Below are 19596 nucleotides of genomic sequence, written 5' to 3' on the forward strand. Positions count from 1 at the left end.
TGCCTCTCTGCCTCTGCCTCTCTGCCTCTCTGCCTCTGCCTCTCTGCCTCTCCCTCTCCCTCTCCCTCTCCCTCTCCCTCTCCCTCTCCCTCTCCCTCTCCCTCTCCCTCTCCCTCTCCCTCTCCCTCTAGCTCTGCCTCTGCCTCTAGCTCTGCCTCTCCCTCTCCCTCTCCCTCTCCCTCTCCCTCTCCCCTCTCCCTCTGCCTCTGCCTCTGCCTCTGCCTCTCTCTCTTTTCCCCCCTCCCCCCACACACACACACACACGCAGCTTGTCCAGTGAGTTGAAAAGGGCCTTGGGGATGTAGATCGAGATGGATCTAAACAGGATGAGGTACCTGGCAGAACATTCATTTTGAAAGTCTGCACCCTCCCCACCAGGGGGAACGGGAGCGTGTTCCATTTCTTATTTTTTTACTCACCCGTCAGGCTGGCCAGGTTGCATTTGTGGACCCCTATCCAGTCATAGGCGATTTGGATCCCCAGGTAGTGTAATTTGTGACGGGCCTGTTTAAAAGGCAGCATCTCCAGCTCTGACCCTCCCCCTCGCAGGTTCACTGGGAAGACCTCACTTTTGCTCACATTGAGTTTGTAGCCCGAGGAGGCTCCAAATTCTTCCAAGAGCGCCATGATTCCATCCATGCTGCTTTGCGGGTCTGAGATATAGAAGAGCAGGTCATCTGCATAGAGCGAGACTCTGTGTTCTTTGCCTCCTCTCTGGCTCCCCTTTCAATTATTTGCCGCACTCAGCACGATTGCTAGTGGCTTTATCGCTTAGGCAAACAATAACGGGGATAACAGGCATCCCTGCCTCGTGCCCCTGTGCAGCTGGAAGTACTTAGAGCTGATGGTGTTTGTCCATACACTCGCATTGCGAGTGTTATAGAGGAGTTTCACTCAGGCAGTGAACCCTGTTCCAAGCCTGAACCTATCCAGCATCTCTACGAGGTACTTCCATTCGACTCTGTCAAAGGCATTTTCTGCATCCAGGGAGACAATCACCTCGGGTGTTCTTTCCCTGGATGGGGTCATGTTATGATCATGTTCAGCAGGTGCCTAAATGTTCGAAGTTAGCTGTGTACTTTTGATACCACCTCCTCTGCGACTACCTCCGGCACGCAGTCCTCTAGCCTTTTAGAAACCGCGAGCTACCATTCTGTTACTTATCCCCTGACTCCATCTTCTGACCTTGTTAGTCTCTATGTGGCACTTCTTGAACGCCTTTTGGAAATATAGATATAATGTGTGTGTGTATATATATATGATATATTGTATTACCATTGTCAACTCTCTTCTACTTTAAAGAATTAAGAGGTTGGTCAAACAAGACTTTGTTTTGAAATCTATGCTGAGTAATTATTATTATATTTTTGCTTTCTGAATTTTTAAAAATTCGCTTTAGGGATTCCATTATTTTTCCCACCACTGCTCTATATCTTGTTTTTTGATTAGAGGTATAACGTTAGCCATATTCCATTTCTCTAGCACAATTTTCCCTTTTCTAAAAAATTATTGAATATGTTGCATAACTGTTTCAGATATATCCTCTAGATTCTTTTCAAAATGCGTGGATGAAATATGTGAGGACCAGGGGTTTTATCCTCTTAGTGTGACTAGTTAATATTCTTTATTTTAAATGTGGGTATATAATTTCTAATCTTTTCTTCCCATGTCATGTCCTCTTAACCTGGCAAAGTAATTATTTAATGTTTCCACCAATTTACTATCACTGCACTATCTCTGTTACCCCATGTCCATCCTGACTTTCCTTTATTAATTTGTATGCCTGTAGAGATTTTCCTATTTTGTTTTATATTCTTTGAATGCAGCAGACCCTCAGAAAAACTTGTGTAATAATGACCAGTTTATCTGCTTTAGTGTTGTTAATTGAAGGATCAATGTTGATCAGGAACTGGGAGGGCAGACAGGGCTTTGATTTAATATCTCATCCAAAAGGCAGCACTGTTAGTGCAGCACCCCCTTGGAGTATTGGAGAGATTTTATTCCAGTCTCTTGAGACAAGGTTACTAACACTGAGCCATTACTGATACCAGAAAGGTAAAGTTCTCTATTGTGTCCCAGCACTGTATTTTAATCCCTTCCAACCATATGAGCAATTTTTTTAACCCTATGTTTGCTTTTCCAGGAATTATTATGGCCCTTTTTATGACATTAACAATAAACATTGATTAGGGTCAGTTTCGTGACATACAGTGTGCCTAACACAAGCAAAACTGACATTGCAAGGGCAGCACGGTGGCCTAGTGGTTAGCACAACCGCCTCACGGCGCTGAGGTCCCAGGTTCGATCCCGGCTCTGGGTCACTGTCCGTGTGGAGTTTGCACATTCTCCCGTGTCTGCGTGGGTTTCGCCCCCACAACCCAAAAATGTGCAGAGTAGGTGGATTGGCCGCGCTAAATTGCCCCTTAATTGGAAAAAATAATTGGATAATCTAAATTTAAAGAAAAAAAAACTGACATTGCTTAAGCTTATTAGGTATAGGATCTGTTCAACTACTCACATTAACCATGCCTGAGTTGGCAGCACTCTTGCCTCTGAGGTAGAAAATCACGGGCTGAAGTTCCATTCAAAGACTTGAGCACAAAATTCATACCGACACTTGTGCGGTACTGGGGGAGTATTGCAGTATCAGCGGTACAGTCCATTCAGAGAATTGTAAAAGATTTCTCCTAGTTGGCATGATCGTTATTCATCCCTCAACCAATGTCTAAAAACATGTTACCTAGTCATTATCACATTGCTTTCTTTGGGAACTGGTGCTTTAATTGGCTGTTGTCTTTCTTGCATCACAACAATCACATACTTTTAAAAATGCATTATAGCTGTGAAGAACTTTAGGAGTTCTTTGAATCATAGAACCCCTACAGTACAGACTGAGGCCATTCAGCCCATTGAGTCTGCTCTAATCCTCCAAAAGTGCACCCTACCTAGGCCCAATCCCTGCCTGACCTCCATCACTCCGCCTAATCTAATTTCTGGACACTAGGGCAATTTTAACATGACCAATCCACATAACCTGCACAGAGAATTTACAGTGCAGAAGGAGGCTATTTGGCCCATCGAGTCTGCATCAGCCCTTGGAAAGAGCACCCTACCTAAGCCCACACCACCACCCTATCATTTAAAAAAAAAAAAATTTAGAGTACCCAATTATTTCTTTTCGAATAAAGGGTCAATTTAGTGTGGCCAATCCACCTAACCTGCACATCTTTGGGTTGTGGGGGTGCAACTACGCAGACACGGGGAGAATGTGCAAACTCCACATGGACAGTGACCCAGGGCCGGGATTCGAACCCAGGTTCTCAGCACCGTAGGTAGCAATGCTAACCACTGTGGCATGTGCCGCCCCATCCTATCATCTTTGAACTGTAGGAGGAAACCCACGCAGACACCGGGGAGAACTTGCAGACTCCCCATAGTCAGCTGAGGTCGGTATTCGAACCTAAGCACTGTAAGGCAGCAGCGCTAACCACTATGCCACCATGCCGCCCTTGAGCTCATGAACCTCAAATCCAAGTCTTTCATTTCTTTCTAATTTAAAAATAAAGCTGAAGATTTGAGTGATTAGATTTCTAGTTTTGCTTTTATAGAGGAAGTTCCTGAATGAAGCTTGATTGTAACTGAATTCTGTGTGTGGGATCTCTGCAGAGGTGATATTCACTGGTACGGCTGATGGAAAGATTCTGAAAATAAGTGATGGACAAGTACACACCCTGGCAAGGATAGGCAAACTTCCTTGTGGTAAGTGATGCAAAATTAGTGCTTTTCTTATTCCTGATTAGGAATAGTTTTAACATCCAGCTGTGCTTAGATGGCCCTGCAGTAAGAGTCCCTATTCAAATTGCTTTATTTTCTGTTCTCTTTAATCCCAACTGCTACTGTGTTAAATCAAAGTGCAATTTTGCTACTGAGTACAAATTGGGTTAATCTTGGATGAAATCAATAAATATTCATTCTAAAATTATTCGTCTGATGGAAATTAGAAATTACAATTTGAGGATGTTTCATTCATTCTCTCTCTTCCTTCACCTTCTTGCTCTCCACTTTACTTTAAAACCTATCTCCCACTGCCCTCACTATATCCTCCCCACTCTTGATGTCACTGAAAATGGTTTCTTACACCCAGGAACAAGAGACGATGAACCAACCTGTGGAAGACCTTTGGGTATCCGTGTTGGACCTAATGGGACTTTGTTTGTAACTGATGCCTACTATGGACTATTCGAAATTAATCCAGTAACAGGTACAGTATTTTAATTACCTGAAACATAATTGACCACTATGAATATTTTCACAGTCACTTCATTTGAAACCTACTTGTGACAATAAGCGATTTTCATTTTTCGTATGCAAGGTTTATAACTATCTGAGTTATTTTCTCATGAGAGCAAGCATTGTCCAACACCATAAAAGGTTAGGCTTCACAACCTGATGACCAAGAGAACAGTACAAGCTGTCTGTTCTGAGACTACAGGCCACTTACACAAGTTTCTGGAGCGGAACTTAAGTGAGCCATGGCTGACACATTTGGCACTGTTTCTGGATAGAATGCAGTTTGGAACACCTCTGTCTGTGTGCTTAACTAGATGGATGCCAGGGCAGTCTCACCAGACTAATCTTCCTCTGTTTTCTCTTCCGTTCTTCTAAGGACCACAAGTAAATCCCTTCCATTGGACTGATTCCAATTGGTTCCTGTACAAAATGGCCCCCATTGTCACTTGGCTACACAGTGAAATTTTTTGCAGGTTTAGTTTTGCTGTTCCCACTTAATTTTCCAGCTGCCTTCTACTCATTTGCAAAGGTGCTGCCTTCAGCCATTTCCAAAAGGAGGTCAAAAAGTAGATTGCAAAAACATAAGTAGATCCGTGAAAAATTTCATGTGACCTCGTATTGAACTATGCTCTGCTTTCACCGTGGAGCCAAGTAACCATATCATACAGAAATCAATTGAAATCAGTGTAATGAGACTGGGATGAAGGAAAATGGAATACAATTTATCGCAATTTTATTGCTGTCTCTTTTGCATGATGCAACGCTATCCATAAGTAGATGGTGCCTCTGCTAACCACAAAGAAATGGGCAGGGGGTAAGTCTGCCTTTCTGGATCCTCACCTGGTTTCCTACTATTGTCTACCTAATTAGCAGTACAAAATTGGCTGCACTATTGCTGTCAGGTCCAGGCAAAATAAAGAAACAAAAGAGGAAATTGGAAGCTCCAACGAGAACTCCACAGATTTGTGAGTATAAATAATACGGTAAAGGATTGAAATCTTAGAGACCAGATAAAAACATCTTCGGTGGACAAGAATTAAAGACTGAGGTTGAGGTGAGTTTAGGTCTATGAGATGTGAAATAATTCAATGCAGTTCAAAGCACTTCACCTTTTCTGTGGAGCAATGGGATAGAAGGATAGGGATATGGTGGGTCAGGCGATTGGGATGAAATCTATCTTCTAATATTAGATTCAGATTTGACTGGTGACCTTGTGCTGTAGTATCTACAATCCTGTTGCAGAGAAGTAAAGAGCCCAGTCCTTGTCACTAGAGTGTGCTGAATAGAAACAAAAGAATTGCCACATCCTCTCAGATATTTGGCAGCTTGCTGAAATGCTGGGTGGGTCCCTGCTGGGTAGAACCTTTGTGTACTGTGACAGTCACTGTCAGCCACTGCAACATGAGTGGTTTACAAGTTATAAACCATTGTCTCATGAATTGTATATGTTTATACTGAATATACTGTACATTCTGATTTGTAGATTCAAACAGAATGCGCAGCACAGATGGGTCATTCAACTCAGCATGTCTGCTAAAGAAGCTTCCCATTCTACTTATCTTATCCTATTGACATGTCCTTCCATTCCTTTCACCCTCATTTATTTACCTTTATTTAAACTACCTGCTAATTCTTAAAAGCTCAAGATAATAAAATGTTTACTTAAAAATGAATGTGGATTCATTTTGTTGTAGCAGCTTGATGAAGGTCTCTGCTGAAAAATGGATGTTTAGAATGTAAACATCCACTAAGTGGAGGGTCCTGTGTTCACTCTGAAATCTTTGACTAAACAGGCCTGCTTATATTTCATAATTCCAATTACGGGTAGCACTTACCTTTCCTATGGTTAATAATTTCAGGTGAAATGGAAATGCTGATCTCTGCTCAGAAGGTTATCCAAGGCAGGAGAATGGCCTTTGTGAATGACCTCAGCATCACGCAAGATGGCAGAAAGATCTATTTCACAGACTCCAGCAGCAAGTGGCAGAGGAAAGATAATCGATACCTGGTGATGGAGGGCACAACTGATGGGCGGTAAGGATTTTGGATTTAAATTGCAGTTTTGATTGCTAGTTTGGAATTTTATTATTTAGAGGCGGCAAGCTTTCTTTTTGCTTAACATCTTTTCCTTTTTGTCCTCCCTCCTGGATGCATTGACTTGTGTTTGGTACATTCAGCAGGTGTTGGCAATCCTCTACTATCTAGCCAGATGCACTTGCATGAACTCAGTTTACAAACTAATTTATTAGGGAGGCATCATAGCCGGGTCTGACCTTCATAGTACCCTTTCTAATAGGGATCACTGAATTTTTCTCCATGGTCTGTCTTTCAGGGATAATAACCTAAGAACTAGGAGGAGGCAATTCAGTCCCTCAAGCCCGTTCTGCCATTCAATAAGATCATGGCTGATCTCCTCTCTGCCTCAACTCGACATTCTTGCCGTTCTCCATAACCATTCAACCCATTACAGATTAAAAATCTAGGGGTGGCATGTGGCACAGTGGTTGGCACTGCTGCCTATGTCGCTTAGGACCTGGGTTCGAATCCCGGCACTGGTCACTGTCCGTGTGGAGTTTGCACATTCTCCCTGTGTCTGCATGGGTTTCACCCCCACAACCCAAAGATGTGCAGATGTAAGTGGATTGACCATGGCAAATTGCCCCTTAATTGGAAAAAAGATAATTGGGTACTCTAAATTTAAAAGAAAAAAATCTGTCTTTCTCCTCAAATTTACTCAAAGTCCCAGCAGCCACTGCATTCTGGGGTAGTGAAATCCACAGATTCACGACCCTTTGAGAGAAGTAATTTCTCCTCGTATCTGTTTTAAATCTGCTACCCCTTATCCTAAAACTATGACCTCTTGTTCTAGATTGCTTCACAAGAGGAAGCATCCACACTGCGCCTACTTTGTCAATACATCTTTATCATCTTGCATACCTCAATTAGATCTTCTCTCCTAAACGCGAGAGTGTATAGGCCTAAATTGCTCAAACTCCCTTCATAAGACAAACCGCTCATCTCTGAAATCAATTTAGTGAATCTCCTTTGAACTGCCTCTAATATAACTATATCCCCCCCCTCAAATAAGGGGACCAAAACTGTACACAGTACTTCTGGTGCAGTCTTAACAATGACTTGTACATTTGCAGCAACACTTTCCTACTTTTATACTCCATTCCTTTAGCTACAAGTCAAAATCTATTTTCCTTCCTTATTATTTGTGTACTAGTTTTCTGAGATTCATGCACAAGGTCACCCAAGATCCCCCTGCACTGAAGCACTCTGAAGTTTCTGTCCATTTAGATAATAAATTGCCGTTCCATTTTTCCGACCAAAATAGATTACCTCAAACTTATCCTCGATAAACTCCATCTGCCAAATTTTGGCCCACTCACCTAACCTATCTATATCCATTTGTAAATTTCGTATTTCTTCATTGCAACTTACTATCTCACCTATTTTAGTGTCATCGGCACACTTGGCTATAGTACATTCTATCCCTTTAGAGGACTTAGTGCACCCTTTTTTCTTACAAGCCTCCAATATTTCCTGGCTTATACTGTGTTCCACTGCGCAAGTACTGTTTGGGATCTATGGATTGCTCCAACCAGGGAATTCTTTCCTTCGCTACTTCTTATTTCTACCCAGACTAATTCCACATCTTGATCTCCAGTGCCTATATTGTTTCTTGCTACAGCACTAATACCTTCCTTTACCACCAAAGCTGCCACCACCTCCGTTACCTTCTGTCTATCCTTCCAAAATACTGAGCACCCTTGGATATTCAATTCCCAGACCTGGTCTCGTTGTAACCATGTCCCGTAATCGCCACCAAATCATACTGGCTTGTGTCTATTTGGTCTGTTAACTCATTAATTTTGTTTTGAATGCTGTGTGCATTCAGACACAAAACCTTTAAGTTTCTTCAATTTTCTCATTTCCCCACTCTTGTCTGATTCCTTGGTGCAATATTACTTTCACAGGTTCTGTCCCTTCCTTTTATTTTCTGATAATCCACCTCCTGCACTCGAATCTTCTCCTTTAACTTTGATTTTCCAAGGCAGTAGCTTGGCCGAAGCTGGAGTATTGCCCCCTGTTCTGGATGCCATACTTTAGGAAAAATGTGAAGGTACTGGAAAGAGTGCTAAAAATAATTGGCACAGCCAATAATTGAAACTTGGAGCCTTTGTCAGTATGACCCATGCCACAGAGCAGAGGTTTTCAAATTCAGGGTCAACGACACCGGGTGGGTGATGATAGGGTCACGGAGCGATAGACCGCGGTGTTCCCAATCGTGGGAGAAGTGCCCAACAGGCGCGGCCGGCTTTCAAGAATGCTGGCTGTGAGCAGCCGTTAAATATAAACTACAGAGTCTTCACTTCAGTAGTGGCGGCAGAGAGCAGGTCACGTGCCCGGCACGTGACTTGATGTCATGGGCCCTGTATATTTGTACTTTGAACGCAAAATCACGGAGGAGAGATTCCTCCATTTTGTAACTACCAACAAGCAAGCAACAGGTCTATGTGAAGAATTGAAGATGGTTCGTTTTGAAATAAGAGAGGGACAGAGACACAAACAAGGCAGGATCTCACAACTGAATCTGCTGGAGATAGCTTCACGGGAGAGTCCATGGCAAAACAAAGCAGTGCTGGTGTAAGCTGTATGCAGAGCTCCAGAGCCTCTGGTGAACAACTCATTAAGAAGAAATTGAATTCGGGAACAAAGCAGTATTATGATGATTTCTTAAGATGTGTCTTTGTTAATTCTGCCAATGAGAAACAGGATGCATGTGCGTTATATGCAGGGAAGTACTGGCAAATAAAAGTTTTAAACCCTCAAATGTCAGTGGCATTTGAAGATTAAGTATGGTGAGTTTGAGGACAAACATTTTTTTTTCAAAGGATGCAGCGAGAACTTAAATCGTCAGCTGATGTAACATTGAATGCCAAAGCAAGTGAGATTGTGAGGACCAAGCAGGCTCACCTGCCACATTAAATGTAAGCAATAATGATGGGTCGCGAAGGTTGGCCTGCATGGATCGCCAAGGTTGGACAGCATGGGTCGCGGAGATCGTACGGCATCGGTCCCGAAGTTCTCCCGGTTGGTAAAACTGGGTCCCTGGAAAAAAAGTTTGATAAACACTGCCAGAGAGGACACTTCATTTATCAGCTAACCTGGTCGTTCTCAAATTTCTACTATCATCTTTGTTCAATATTAAACACATTCCTTTTTTCTTCCATGTAAGACTTTTCACTTACCTGCCCTGAATTTCTGCTATAGTTGTGTCCACAAACAAATACAATCATAGAATTGTTAGAATGCAGAATGAGGCCATTCGGCCCACCATGTCTGCACTGGCTCTCTGACTGAGCAATTTATTGCGTGCCATTCGCTTGCTTTCTCCTGTAACCCTGCACATTCTTCCTTTTCAGATAACAGTCTAATTCCCTTTTCAATGCCTTGATTGAACCTGCCTCCACAATGCTGTCAGGCAGTGCATTCCAGACCCTAACCACTTGCCCTGGGAAAACATTTTTCCTCCTGTTCTTTTGGTTCTTTTGCCAATTACTTAAATTTGTGCCTTCTCGTTCTTGATCCTTTTAGGAGTGAGAATAGCTCCATATCTACTCTGTCCAGACCCTTCATGATTTTGAATGCCTTATCAGATCTCCTCTTGACCTTCTCTAAAACAGTCCCAAAGTCTCCAATCTATCTCCATAACTAAAGTTCCTCATCCCTTAAACCATTTTTGTGAATCATTTCTCTAGTGCCTTCATACATTTCTCTAGTGCTTTCATATCTTTCCTAAAGTGTGGTGCCCAGAACATAATAATGATAATCTTCATCAGTCTCAAAATATGTTTACATTAACACTGCAATGAAGTTATTGTGAAAGTCCCCTAGTCGCCACACTACGGCGCCTGTTCAGGTACACCGAGGCAGAACTCCATGTCCAATTCACCTAATAAGCACGTCTTTCGGGACTTATGGGAGGAAACTGAGCACCTGGAGGAAACCTACGCAGACTCTGGGAGAACGTGCAGACTCCACACAGCCAGTGACCCAAGCCGGGAATCGAACTCTGGTCCCTGGCACTATGAAGTAACAGTACTAACTACTATGCTATCGTGAGGGTGCAATACTAGTGTCTTATACAAGTTCGACATAAGCTTCTTGCTCTATGCCCCTTTAATAAAGCCCAAGATAATTTATGCTTTATTAACCACGCTCTCAACCCGACCTACCACCTTCAATGACTTACACGTATGTGCATCCAGGTCGCTCTGTTCTTGCATATCCTTTGGAGTTGTACCCTTATATTGTGGCTCTGTTTCCAACCAAAATATAGCACTTGTCAAAATTTTTGTCTTTCATCAGACTGCTATATATCGCTCCCATTTGGTATTATCTGGGAACTTTACCAGTTTGTGTTGTATTCCTAAATACATGTTTATTTAGATCATAAGCAAGGGGCCTCAATATCTGTATCTGGAGTACTCCATGCAGTTGTGTCCAATCTTTCTCCCTCTGCTTCTATGACCTTGCTAGTGTTTCTTGATGGCTCTTACATCCCAAGTGTTTTCCCAACCTTCCTCCTTATAAGCTACCTAGACTTGTTTTTCCATTACATTAATGTCATTAATCTAACCAGGATCTAATTTGGTTAACTTTAAAACGTGTTTTCATTTTGTGAAGGTTTTGATTCTTTAAATTGTCAAGGACTGAAATCCCATACCAATCATGCAAAAGCACTAGCCACATCAGGTTTCAGCATAGCCTGGAGCGGGATTGGTGATTGTTTGGATGTGATACGTCAGTCACACAGTTGTATTGGTGTACAGACTCCATTTCCTATAGCGGACATCTGCATGGAAAAGTGAGGATATTGCATTTTCCGTATTCTACAATGTAATAAGATTGTTCCTTTTGTATAGTGAGCTTTTGTCCAGAGCCATTTTGGTCTGCAGTTTTATTTATTTACAGTGCTTAGTGCAAACTGTAACCTCGTCGTTTTGAGGGGATTAGAAAGGCCTGTAAAAAACAAAGTGGAACATATGTTTTCTCTTGCATTCAGTGAACCTTGGTGAGGTGCGAACTGGTGAATAAGCACAGCTGTATCTGCTTGAACAAAATGAGTGCTTGCGATGCCACTGATGCCAGATTGAAATTGATCTTAACAGATATGAATAATGATTATTGTTTTGTAGCAAACATAAACAAATGAACATTTTAAGTTCACTGTCTGCGTGGAGTTTTCACTTTCTCCCCGTGCCTGTGTGGGTTTCCTCCAGGTGCTCTGGTTTCCTCCCACAGTCTAAAGATGTGCAGGTTAGGTGGATTGACATGCTAAATTTCCCTTTCGTGTCCAAAACATTAGGTGGTGTTGCTGGGTTACGGGGATAGGGTGGAGGTGTGGGCTTAAATAGGGTGCTCTTTCCAAGGGCCGGTGCAGGTTCGATGGGCCCAATGTCCTCCTGCACTGTAAATTCTATGATTCTATGCTATGTCACTTTTGTGAGGGCCACGGAGAATCCAGCGCGAGTTTATAGATTCAAACAGAAAGTAACTTTATTTACAGCTATACATACAAAGCAGCAGTAGTACACCACTGCTTCTGACTCTAGCCGGTGTACCACACTGGCAGCTCTATTTATACAGGTGTAACTGCTAATGATTTCCCTGCCCCCCTCATTGGGGGAGCTTGTACTTCCCAAGAGGCCCCAAAATACATAATGTGATAACTAATAGTCCCCAGTCAATAGGATTCAGTCAGATTATAACAATCACAGCAACTGTATTAGTTTGCAAATCTTTCTGCCCTCCTGCTTTCCTGTCTAACCTCTCTGTCTAACTCCCGGTTTGTTTGTGTGGGAAGAACACAAATGCCAGCAGGCTGAAATTGTTTTTTTCTCTCCATTTTTAATCTCTTTATGAAATATTATTTCACTGTTAATAACCCTGTGCTTATTACAGATTAATGGAATATGATACAGTAACAAAACAAGTGGAGGTGCTCATGGATGACCTACGGTTTGCAAATGGAGTCCAACTCTCTCCAGCTGAGGACTATGTACTAGTTTCAGAGACCACAATGGCTAGAATTAGAAGGTGGGAATAAATTGCTGTGTATAAATAATGTGTGTATGAACAAGCCCATTTATAGATTAGGGGTACAGTTCCACTCGTAAATCATTTTGTATTTTTTCTACCCATAAAGCCTTCACTTCCTGCTCAGCTCTTGTTTTTTTTCCCTCCCATCAGAGAAGTAATTTCATCCTTGACTCTTGAGGCTACTCAACTCTCTCTATTATTTTCCCTATCTTTTGCGATATTTTCCTTTGTTTTTGGCTTTAGAATCTGTGCCGATTGGTGAAGTCAAAACCAGGACACAGAACTTTAATGCGTGAGTTTTTGACTCTGTTCAATTCCATAGCTATCCTCACACTGTAGCATCCCAGTTGTCCCCTATTTATTTGTGCTCGAAGTACTTAATTATACAATGCCCTTCACTTGTACATCCTAACAATATAATGAACAAACCAATAACAGATCCCCCCTTCTTTAATCAATAATTTTGTAACACTCAAAATAATTTCAAAAAACAAATCGATGAGAAAATATTATTTTCCTAATTCCCCATAACTCATAGTTATACAAGACGTCCCTCTTCTAGGACCTCCAACAATTTATTCAAGCAAGCATTTCTTTTTGTAAAACAATGCAATAATTGGAAACTTGCGTTGACCCATTTTATCTTGGAGATCTTTTTTCTCTCTAACATTTTGTTATGCTAGCAAGAGGGAGGCAGTCGTGCAGTGGTACTGTCAACTAGACTAGTATCCAGTGACCCTGGTTCAAATCCCACCACAGCAGATGGTTAAATTTGAATCCAATAAAAATCTGAATTAAAAGTTTAATGGTGACCATGAAACCATTGTCGATTGTTATAAAACATCTGATTCACTAATGCTCCTTGGGGAACGAAACCTGCCTACATGTGACTCCAGATCCACAGCAACGTAGTTGACTCTTAAATGTCCTCTGAAATGGCATAGCTGGTCCACATCACATGATCAAATTTTAAAAAAAAAGTCGATCTTTAATCTTTTCTCAGTCGCACTCTTGTTGAATCGTTTTCTCTGGTGTCCCTTGTAAAATATTTTCTTCAAAATATTTGATAAGTAAAATCCAATATCTAGTACTTTAGAGTCACTAGCGTTTCTGCCACTTAGGTGCTTTTAACTACCCTTTTTCTTCACTTCCCACGCCAATGGATAATATTTGTTATTATTTTCCACCAAGAATACGATAAACCATGTTGTACTAGAATGTCCATCTGGAAGATGGAAAATTACTAACTTCATATCTTCTAGATCATCCAAAGCTGGAAACATAAGTGCATGTTTCTTTGAATATTATTTTGTGTTTTATTTGATCTCCGAATCTCCTCAACTGGTTCATGTTTCTTCATAGTACTCAATTCCAATATGTTATAACTAGCATCAGTGCACAACCAGTTCCAATTGTCCAATCAAACTTCTTAATTGGTCTATTTCTTCCTTGGATACAGGATCCTCTTTTTGTGAGCATCTCGTCCGATTTGTTGGGATGTGATTGACATTCTTCAAATAGGACTGTTGATTCAAAGCCAGTCCCAACATATTCTGCTTAATGTTTAACCGTATATATTTAAAAGGTGCCCGAATATTGACTTCCAATCTTCCACTCCTTTATTTTGTCTATCACTCATTGCCTAAATTCTGCAGAACCTCCCTCACAGAAAGTCATAAACATGCAGCATAAAGGTGCATGTGTGTATCTCTCTTGTGATACTGTGATGGATGTTAGAATTTCAGAGTATTTGGTGAAGTAAGGGTTAAAAACCTGGGTTGGAGTGTGTTTGACTGTTGAAATTATGTTTTAAAAGATTCACATGTTGAAAGACAACAAAACTTTGGGAGCCAGAGGTGCAGTTAACCATTGTATAAAGCTTGGGCTAATGCAATTTTGTTTTGATTAAGGGGATTCCCTGGGAGTTATTTGGTTTTATTTATGATGGGGCTGTATAAACCGCTTGTTAGGCCATGGTTAGATTCCTCTTCTGGTTGCCATGCTATAGTAAGGATGTGATTGTACTCGGAAAAGTTGCAGAGGAGATTTACCAGTGTGTTGCCTGGGCTGGAGCATTTCATCTATGAGAGAAGCTGACTAAGCTGTGGTACATTTCTTTAGAGTAGAGAAGGCTAAGTGGGGACCTGATTGAGGTGTACACAATTATTATTATTTTTTTAAAATTTAGAGTACCCAATTAATTTTTTCAAGTAAGAGGCAATTTAACGTGGCCAATCCACTTATCCTGCACATCATTGGGTTGTGGGGGTGAAACCCATGCAGACACAAATAGAATGTGCAAACTCCACACGGACAGTGACCCAGAGCCGGGATTGAACCTGGGACCTCGGCGCCGTGAGGCAGCAGAGCTAACCCACTGTGCCACCGTGCTGCCCAGGTGTACACAATTATGAGGGCCATGGGTAAGAAGAAATCCCCTTTGTAGAGGGGTCAATAACCATTGGGCATCGATTTAAGGGAAGGGGTAGGAGATTTGGAGGGAATTTGAGGAAAACATTTTCACCAAGAGGTGGAAATCTGAAACTCTTTTCCTGGAAGGATGGTAGAGATGGGAGTCTACGCAACATTTAAGAATCATTATGGATGAGCAGTTGAAACACCATGGCATAGAAATCAACAGGCCAAGTACTAGAACATGAAATTAGAATAGATAGCTGCTTGATGGCCGGCACAGACATGATAGGGTCAAATGGCCTCTCTTTTTTGCTGTAAGACTCTTAAGGAACACTTCAGGGCATACCGTCCCCTATTCAATGTTTGCTCCAAATTTTTACAACTCTTTTGTTTGTCCTCCTTTATAAATTTAGCTTCTAATTTGTTGGTGGCTACTAAAACTTTTAATCAAAAGGGCTTCTAATTCTCATGACATTCCTAGACTGCTCTGTGGTCGTTGTTCTTGTCAAACTACGACCGTTGCTCACCCTCATTTATCTCTCTAGACTACTGCTACACAATCTCTCTCTGCTCCAATCAAGAGTTCTTAACGCAGGCCCATGAGCTTTTCCTAGGGCTGTGGTCACTTCCAGGCTATTTTGCATGGAATCGCCATTCTGTTCAGTTATTTTAACGTGTTATCGTCCCTGAATCTCATGTGACTTAACCTTACTTGAGTCTTTACTATTCAGAGAATCTAGATCAGACTTTAACGCAGTGGTGGGCAACTTTATGGCCCGGAGACTCTTCTGGTCCATCTGGGTTCTGAGTGCAGCTCACAAGACGTTTTGTTGACTGCTATCCACATGCAGGGTTGCCACCTTCCATTGATTTCTGTCTGCATAGATTTTTCCGACCAATGTGACTGAGGTGCTTGCTGACTGCCCACAACATTGACTGTGAGAATCATGTGCTCCCTCTGTTTCCAAAGTGTAAATATTTATTTTGTTTATACCATTTGAAGCTGATATTTCTATTAATATATAAATGATTAAGCATTTTCTATAATTCGTTCTGAAATATTGGCCATGTATTAAATGTATTTAACCTTATTCATGGGGTCATATTTATTGAACAAGCCAATTTCAATCTTGTGGCTCATTGAGATGAAGGAAGGCTACTCGTGTAGCCCAATTACTAGCCAAGGTTGCCTATCACTGCTTTAATCTATCCATACTGTGGATGTGTATCACTATCTAACGCAGCACAATGTATTTGAGTCTGCAACTAGGACAGCCATTACTGGATTAATGGTGACCAGTACAATTCCTTCTGATTGATCAACCTAGTCATCTGCCCCTTCTGAAACTTCCATGTCACATTCGATACTTTAGCACGATCCAATAATTTGAAGGCTAGCATGGAATTGGGGATTTCCAAATAGAATTTCTGAAATTTTGTGCATAACCTGTTAAATTCCACAATGTATTCTTCTATGGAATAACCGCCCATCTTTCTATATTTATCAAAATCTGACCATGTCTCATAACCAGGTAACAGATCAGCTATCTTATAATTTTGTCCATAAATTGTAAGGGTTTATCCAAACCTTTCTTCTATGTCCAATTCATGAACCTCCAGCTCTGATAATGCTTTGCACCTGACCCTGCTTCTGGTGGGAAGTAAAAGTGCCACGGCCATACCTTGTTTTTTCCTTGGAAGGACTTAACCCATGCCTACATACCCACTTAATTTTTCCATTGGTCACAAGGTTCAGCTTCACCAAGCTGATACTTCATACTTGGTTTCAGCCATTCTTCTCCAGAGTAACTCCAATTACAACCTTCTGTCTGAAGATAACTCTTAGTTTCCAATCGTCACCTTCAGACCAACCATTCGTTGCTACCAATGTTAACGGAATCCAAACCGTTGGTGAAGTCAAAATCAAGACACAGAGCTTTTCTTTACTGCGACAACTTATTGACATTGTTCAGTCTCATAGCACTCTCACAACCCCAGTGTCCCTATCAATGTGTTTTCAGTCCATTGTGGAGTTTTACTTGGAGCTGGTGTAAATAGTCACCACCTTTAAACTTTCAACACTGCATACTTATCCAGCTTCCTGGGCAGCAGCAGGCATACGACAGCCAGGATCTCCCGGGAGCTGATGGGCCAGGCGGGAAGCCTCACGTTCATAAAGTACTTAATTAAACAATGCCCTTTTAGCTCCATATCCTAATACAATTAACAGACCAATTAACATTGTGACTCTCTTGCATCCATGTCTCAGTGATAGCTTCCATAAGATACCCATCAAGTTGAAGTTGCACCTGAAATTCATTGTTCCTTATTCTCTGTATGTTTGTACAACAAGCATTTTTGTGGGCCACACGCCACCTCTCTCCCTCCTGGTTTAATTATTTTATATCTTTTAGATTTACCTTTTATCTATAGTTTTTAAAGCATCATTTCTGTCTGTTACTCCGCTCTTTTCCATTTCATTTGTTTTTTAACTATCATTTATATTGCCTTTCCACCATCACCCATTCAAAATTGAAAGCCCCCGTGATGGTGTCCTTTCCACTAGGACACCCAACCTGTCCATTATCCTCTGACAAAGTTACATTGACTATTTATATTTTCATTTAAGTGGAACTTGTTTTAAGCACCAGTTATATATCGGGTAAGGATTGGCTCCCTCCAGCAGAGAGCAGTGTGACACCTCTGTTGCCTCTTGCCAATTGTTGATGTTTTGTCTGCTGTTGGAGGTCCTTGAAATAAGTAGATTGCTGTGTGATGTCCTATTCTTTCCCATCAAAGGACAATTCATAAAGCTTTTAAATTAAAAAAAAAATGTTGCCATACAGCATGCCAAATCCGTAATCCCTTCCACTCACTCGAGGTAAACCAAGAAAATTAAATATTTGCCCATTGCTGCCATGAACCAAATGTAAAATGGTGCCCTAAACTGGAGCTGCAGTTTGCTGTGCTTTCTGCTCCTGGATTTCCCTGACAGGACTGCAGTCTGCTGAATAATAAGATATTAATTGGCAAGCTGTTGGTGCTAGACTTGCATCATTAATGAGCAGAGATAATTTTAAGTACATTATATATTTACATAACACTGGCAACACTCAAAAGTACATATGGTTTGATGTGTTTCCATTGCTGTTTTCATGATTTGCAGGAGCGATTTGTTCTAGTATTGATTTCTTCATACTTTTATGATGTGGACACCCAAAATGTGTCAATACTTTCTAACACATGCTCATTACAGTACATCCATTGAATTTACAGCACAGAAACAAGCCATTTGGCCCAACAGGTCTGTGATGTGTTTATGCTCCACACAACATTAACTTAATTTTTGAATGCGTTTTTCCATCTGCTCCAGAGTAATCCCAGGTCAAGTATAGCACAAAACCGTATCTTTGAAGCTTCCTTAATGATGTCTTCTCTTCTTTTTGAGAATTTTTATGCAGTGCTTTTTTTAAATATATGACTCCAGCAGTTCTTTCATACTTACAAAGGCTCACTATTAACAATCTTGTCAGGGCTCACTCCAGATACTTGAGCGCATTAATTTAGGCAAAATGCTGCAGTTCTTCCTGTGTCCCAGCCAATATTTATCCCACATAATCCAGCATTACTGAAGCAGCATATCTGGTCATTATCATGTTACTGTATGTGGGACCTTGCTTTCATGCAAATTTAGTTGTTACATTTTGCTATGTTACAGTAGTGGGTACAATTCAAAAAATATGTCATTGGCTATAAAGTGCTTTGGATTTGTTTAAAAAAGGTTGGAAGGACAGCCCAAGCAATTACAGGCCAGTCAGTTTAACGTCCATGGTGGGCAAGCTTTTAGAAACAAATTTTTGGGATAGAATTAGTAGTCATGTCTAAAAATGTGAGTTGATTAGAAAGAGCCAGCATGGATTTCTAAAGGGGAAGTAATGTTTAACTAACCTGCTGGAGTTTTTTTTAAAAAGATAACAGACGATCGATGACGGCAATGTTGTTACTGTGATGTACATGGACGTTCAGAAGGCATTCGATACAGTGCCACAAAGCAGACTTGTGAGAAATGTTATAGCCCGGGCAGCACGGTGGCGCAGTGGGTTAGCCCTGCTGCCTCACGGCGCCGAGGTCCCAGGTTCGATCCCGGCTCTGGGTCACTGTCTGTGTGGAGTTTGCACATTCTCCCCGTGTTTGCGTGGGTTTCGCCCCACACCCCAAATACGTGCAGGGTAGGTGGATTGGCCATGCTAAATTGCCCCTTAATTGGAAAAATGAATTGGGTACTCTAAATTATAAAAAAAAAGAAATCTTATAGCCCACGGAATAAAAGGACGTTACAAATATGATGGAAAATTGGCTGAATAATAGGAAGCACATGATAATAGTCAATGAATATTTTTCAGGCCGAGGAATGTTTGTACAGTAGTGGTGTTCCCTAGGGGTCAGTATTGAGACTCTTGCTTTTCCTGATCAATGCGAACGATTTAGATCTTGGCATGCAGGGGACAATTTCAAAGTTTGTGAGCGATCGAAATTGGAAGTATTGTAAACTGTGAAAAGAACCGTATAGGACTTCAACAGGACATCGATAAGTTGGAGTGGGCAGATATGTGGTAGATGAAGTTCAAAGCTGAAGTGTGAGGTGATACATTTTGATAGAAAAGAACATGGAAAGCCAATATAAAATGAGGAGTATAATTCCTAAAGGGATGCAGGAGCAGAGGGACCTGGATGTATATGTGCATTGATCATTGAAGGTGGCAGGACAATGAAGAGAGC

General features: G+C 41.4%; 1 protein-coding gene across 1 annotated transcript in view; it reads left to right on the forward strand.

The window, feature by feature from the left end:
* The window catches only part of LOC119970371 (adipocyte plasma membrane associated protein), a 64051-nt gene that overhangs the window by 30022 nt on the left and 14433 nt on the right, over positions 1-19596 (forward strand). The window contains exons 4-7 of the mRNA XM_038804884.1: positions 3667-3759; positions 4145-4261; positions 6150-6324; positions 12265-12399. Coding sequence (XP_038660812.1) covers positions 3667-3759; positions 4145-4261; positions 6150-6324; positions 12265-12399 — 520 coding nt within the window. The remainder of the gene's footprint in view (positions 1-3666; positions 3760-4144; positions 4262-6149; positions 6325-12264; positions 12400-19596) is intronic.

This window comes from Scyliorhinus canicula, chromosome 1 (genome assembly GCF_902713615.1).
Source record: "Scyliorhinus canicula chromosome 1, sScyCan1.1, whole genome shotgun sequence".
Classification (NCBI taxonomy): Eukaryota; Metazoa; Chordata; class Chondrichthyes; order Carcharhiniformes; family Scyliorhinidae; genus Scyliorhinus; species Scyliorhinus canicula.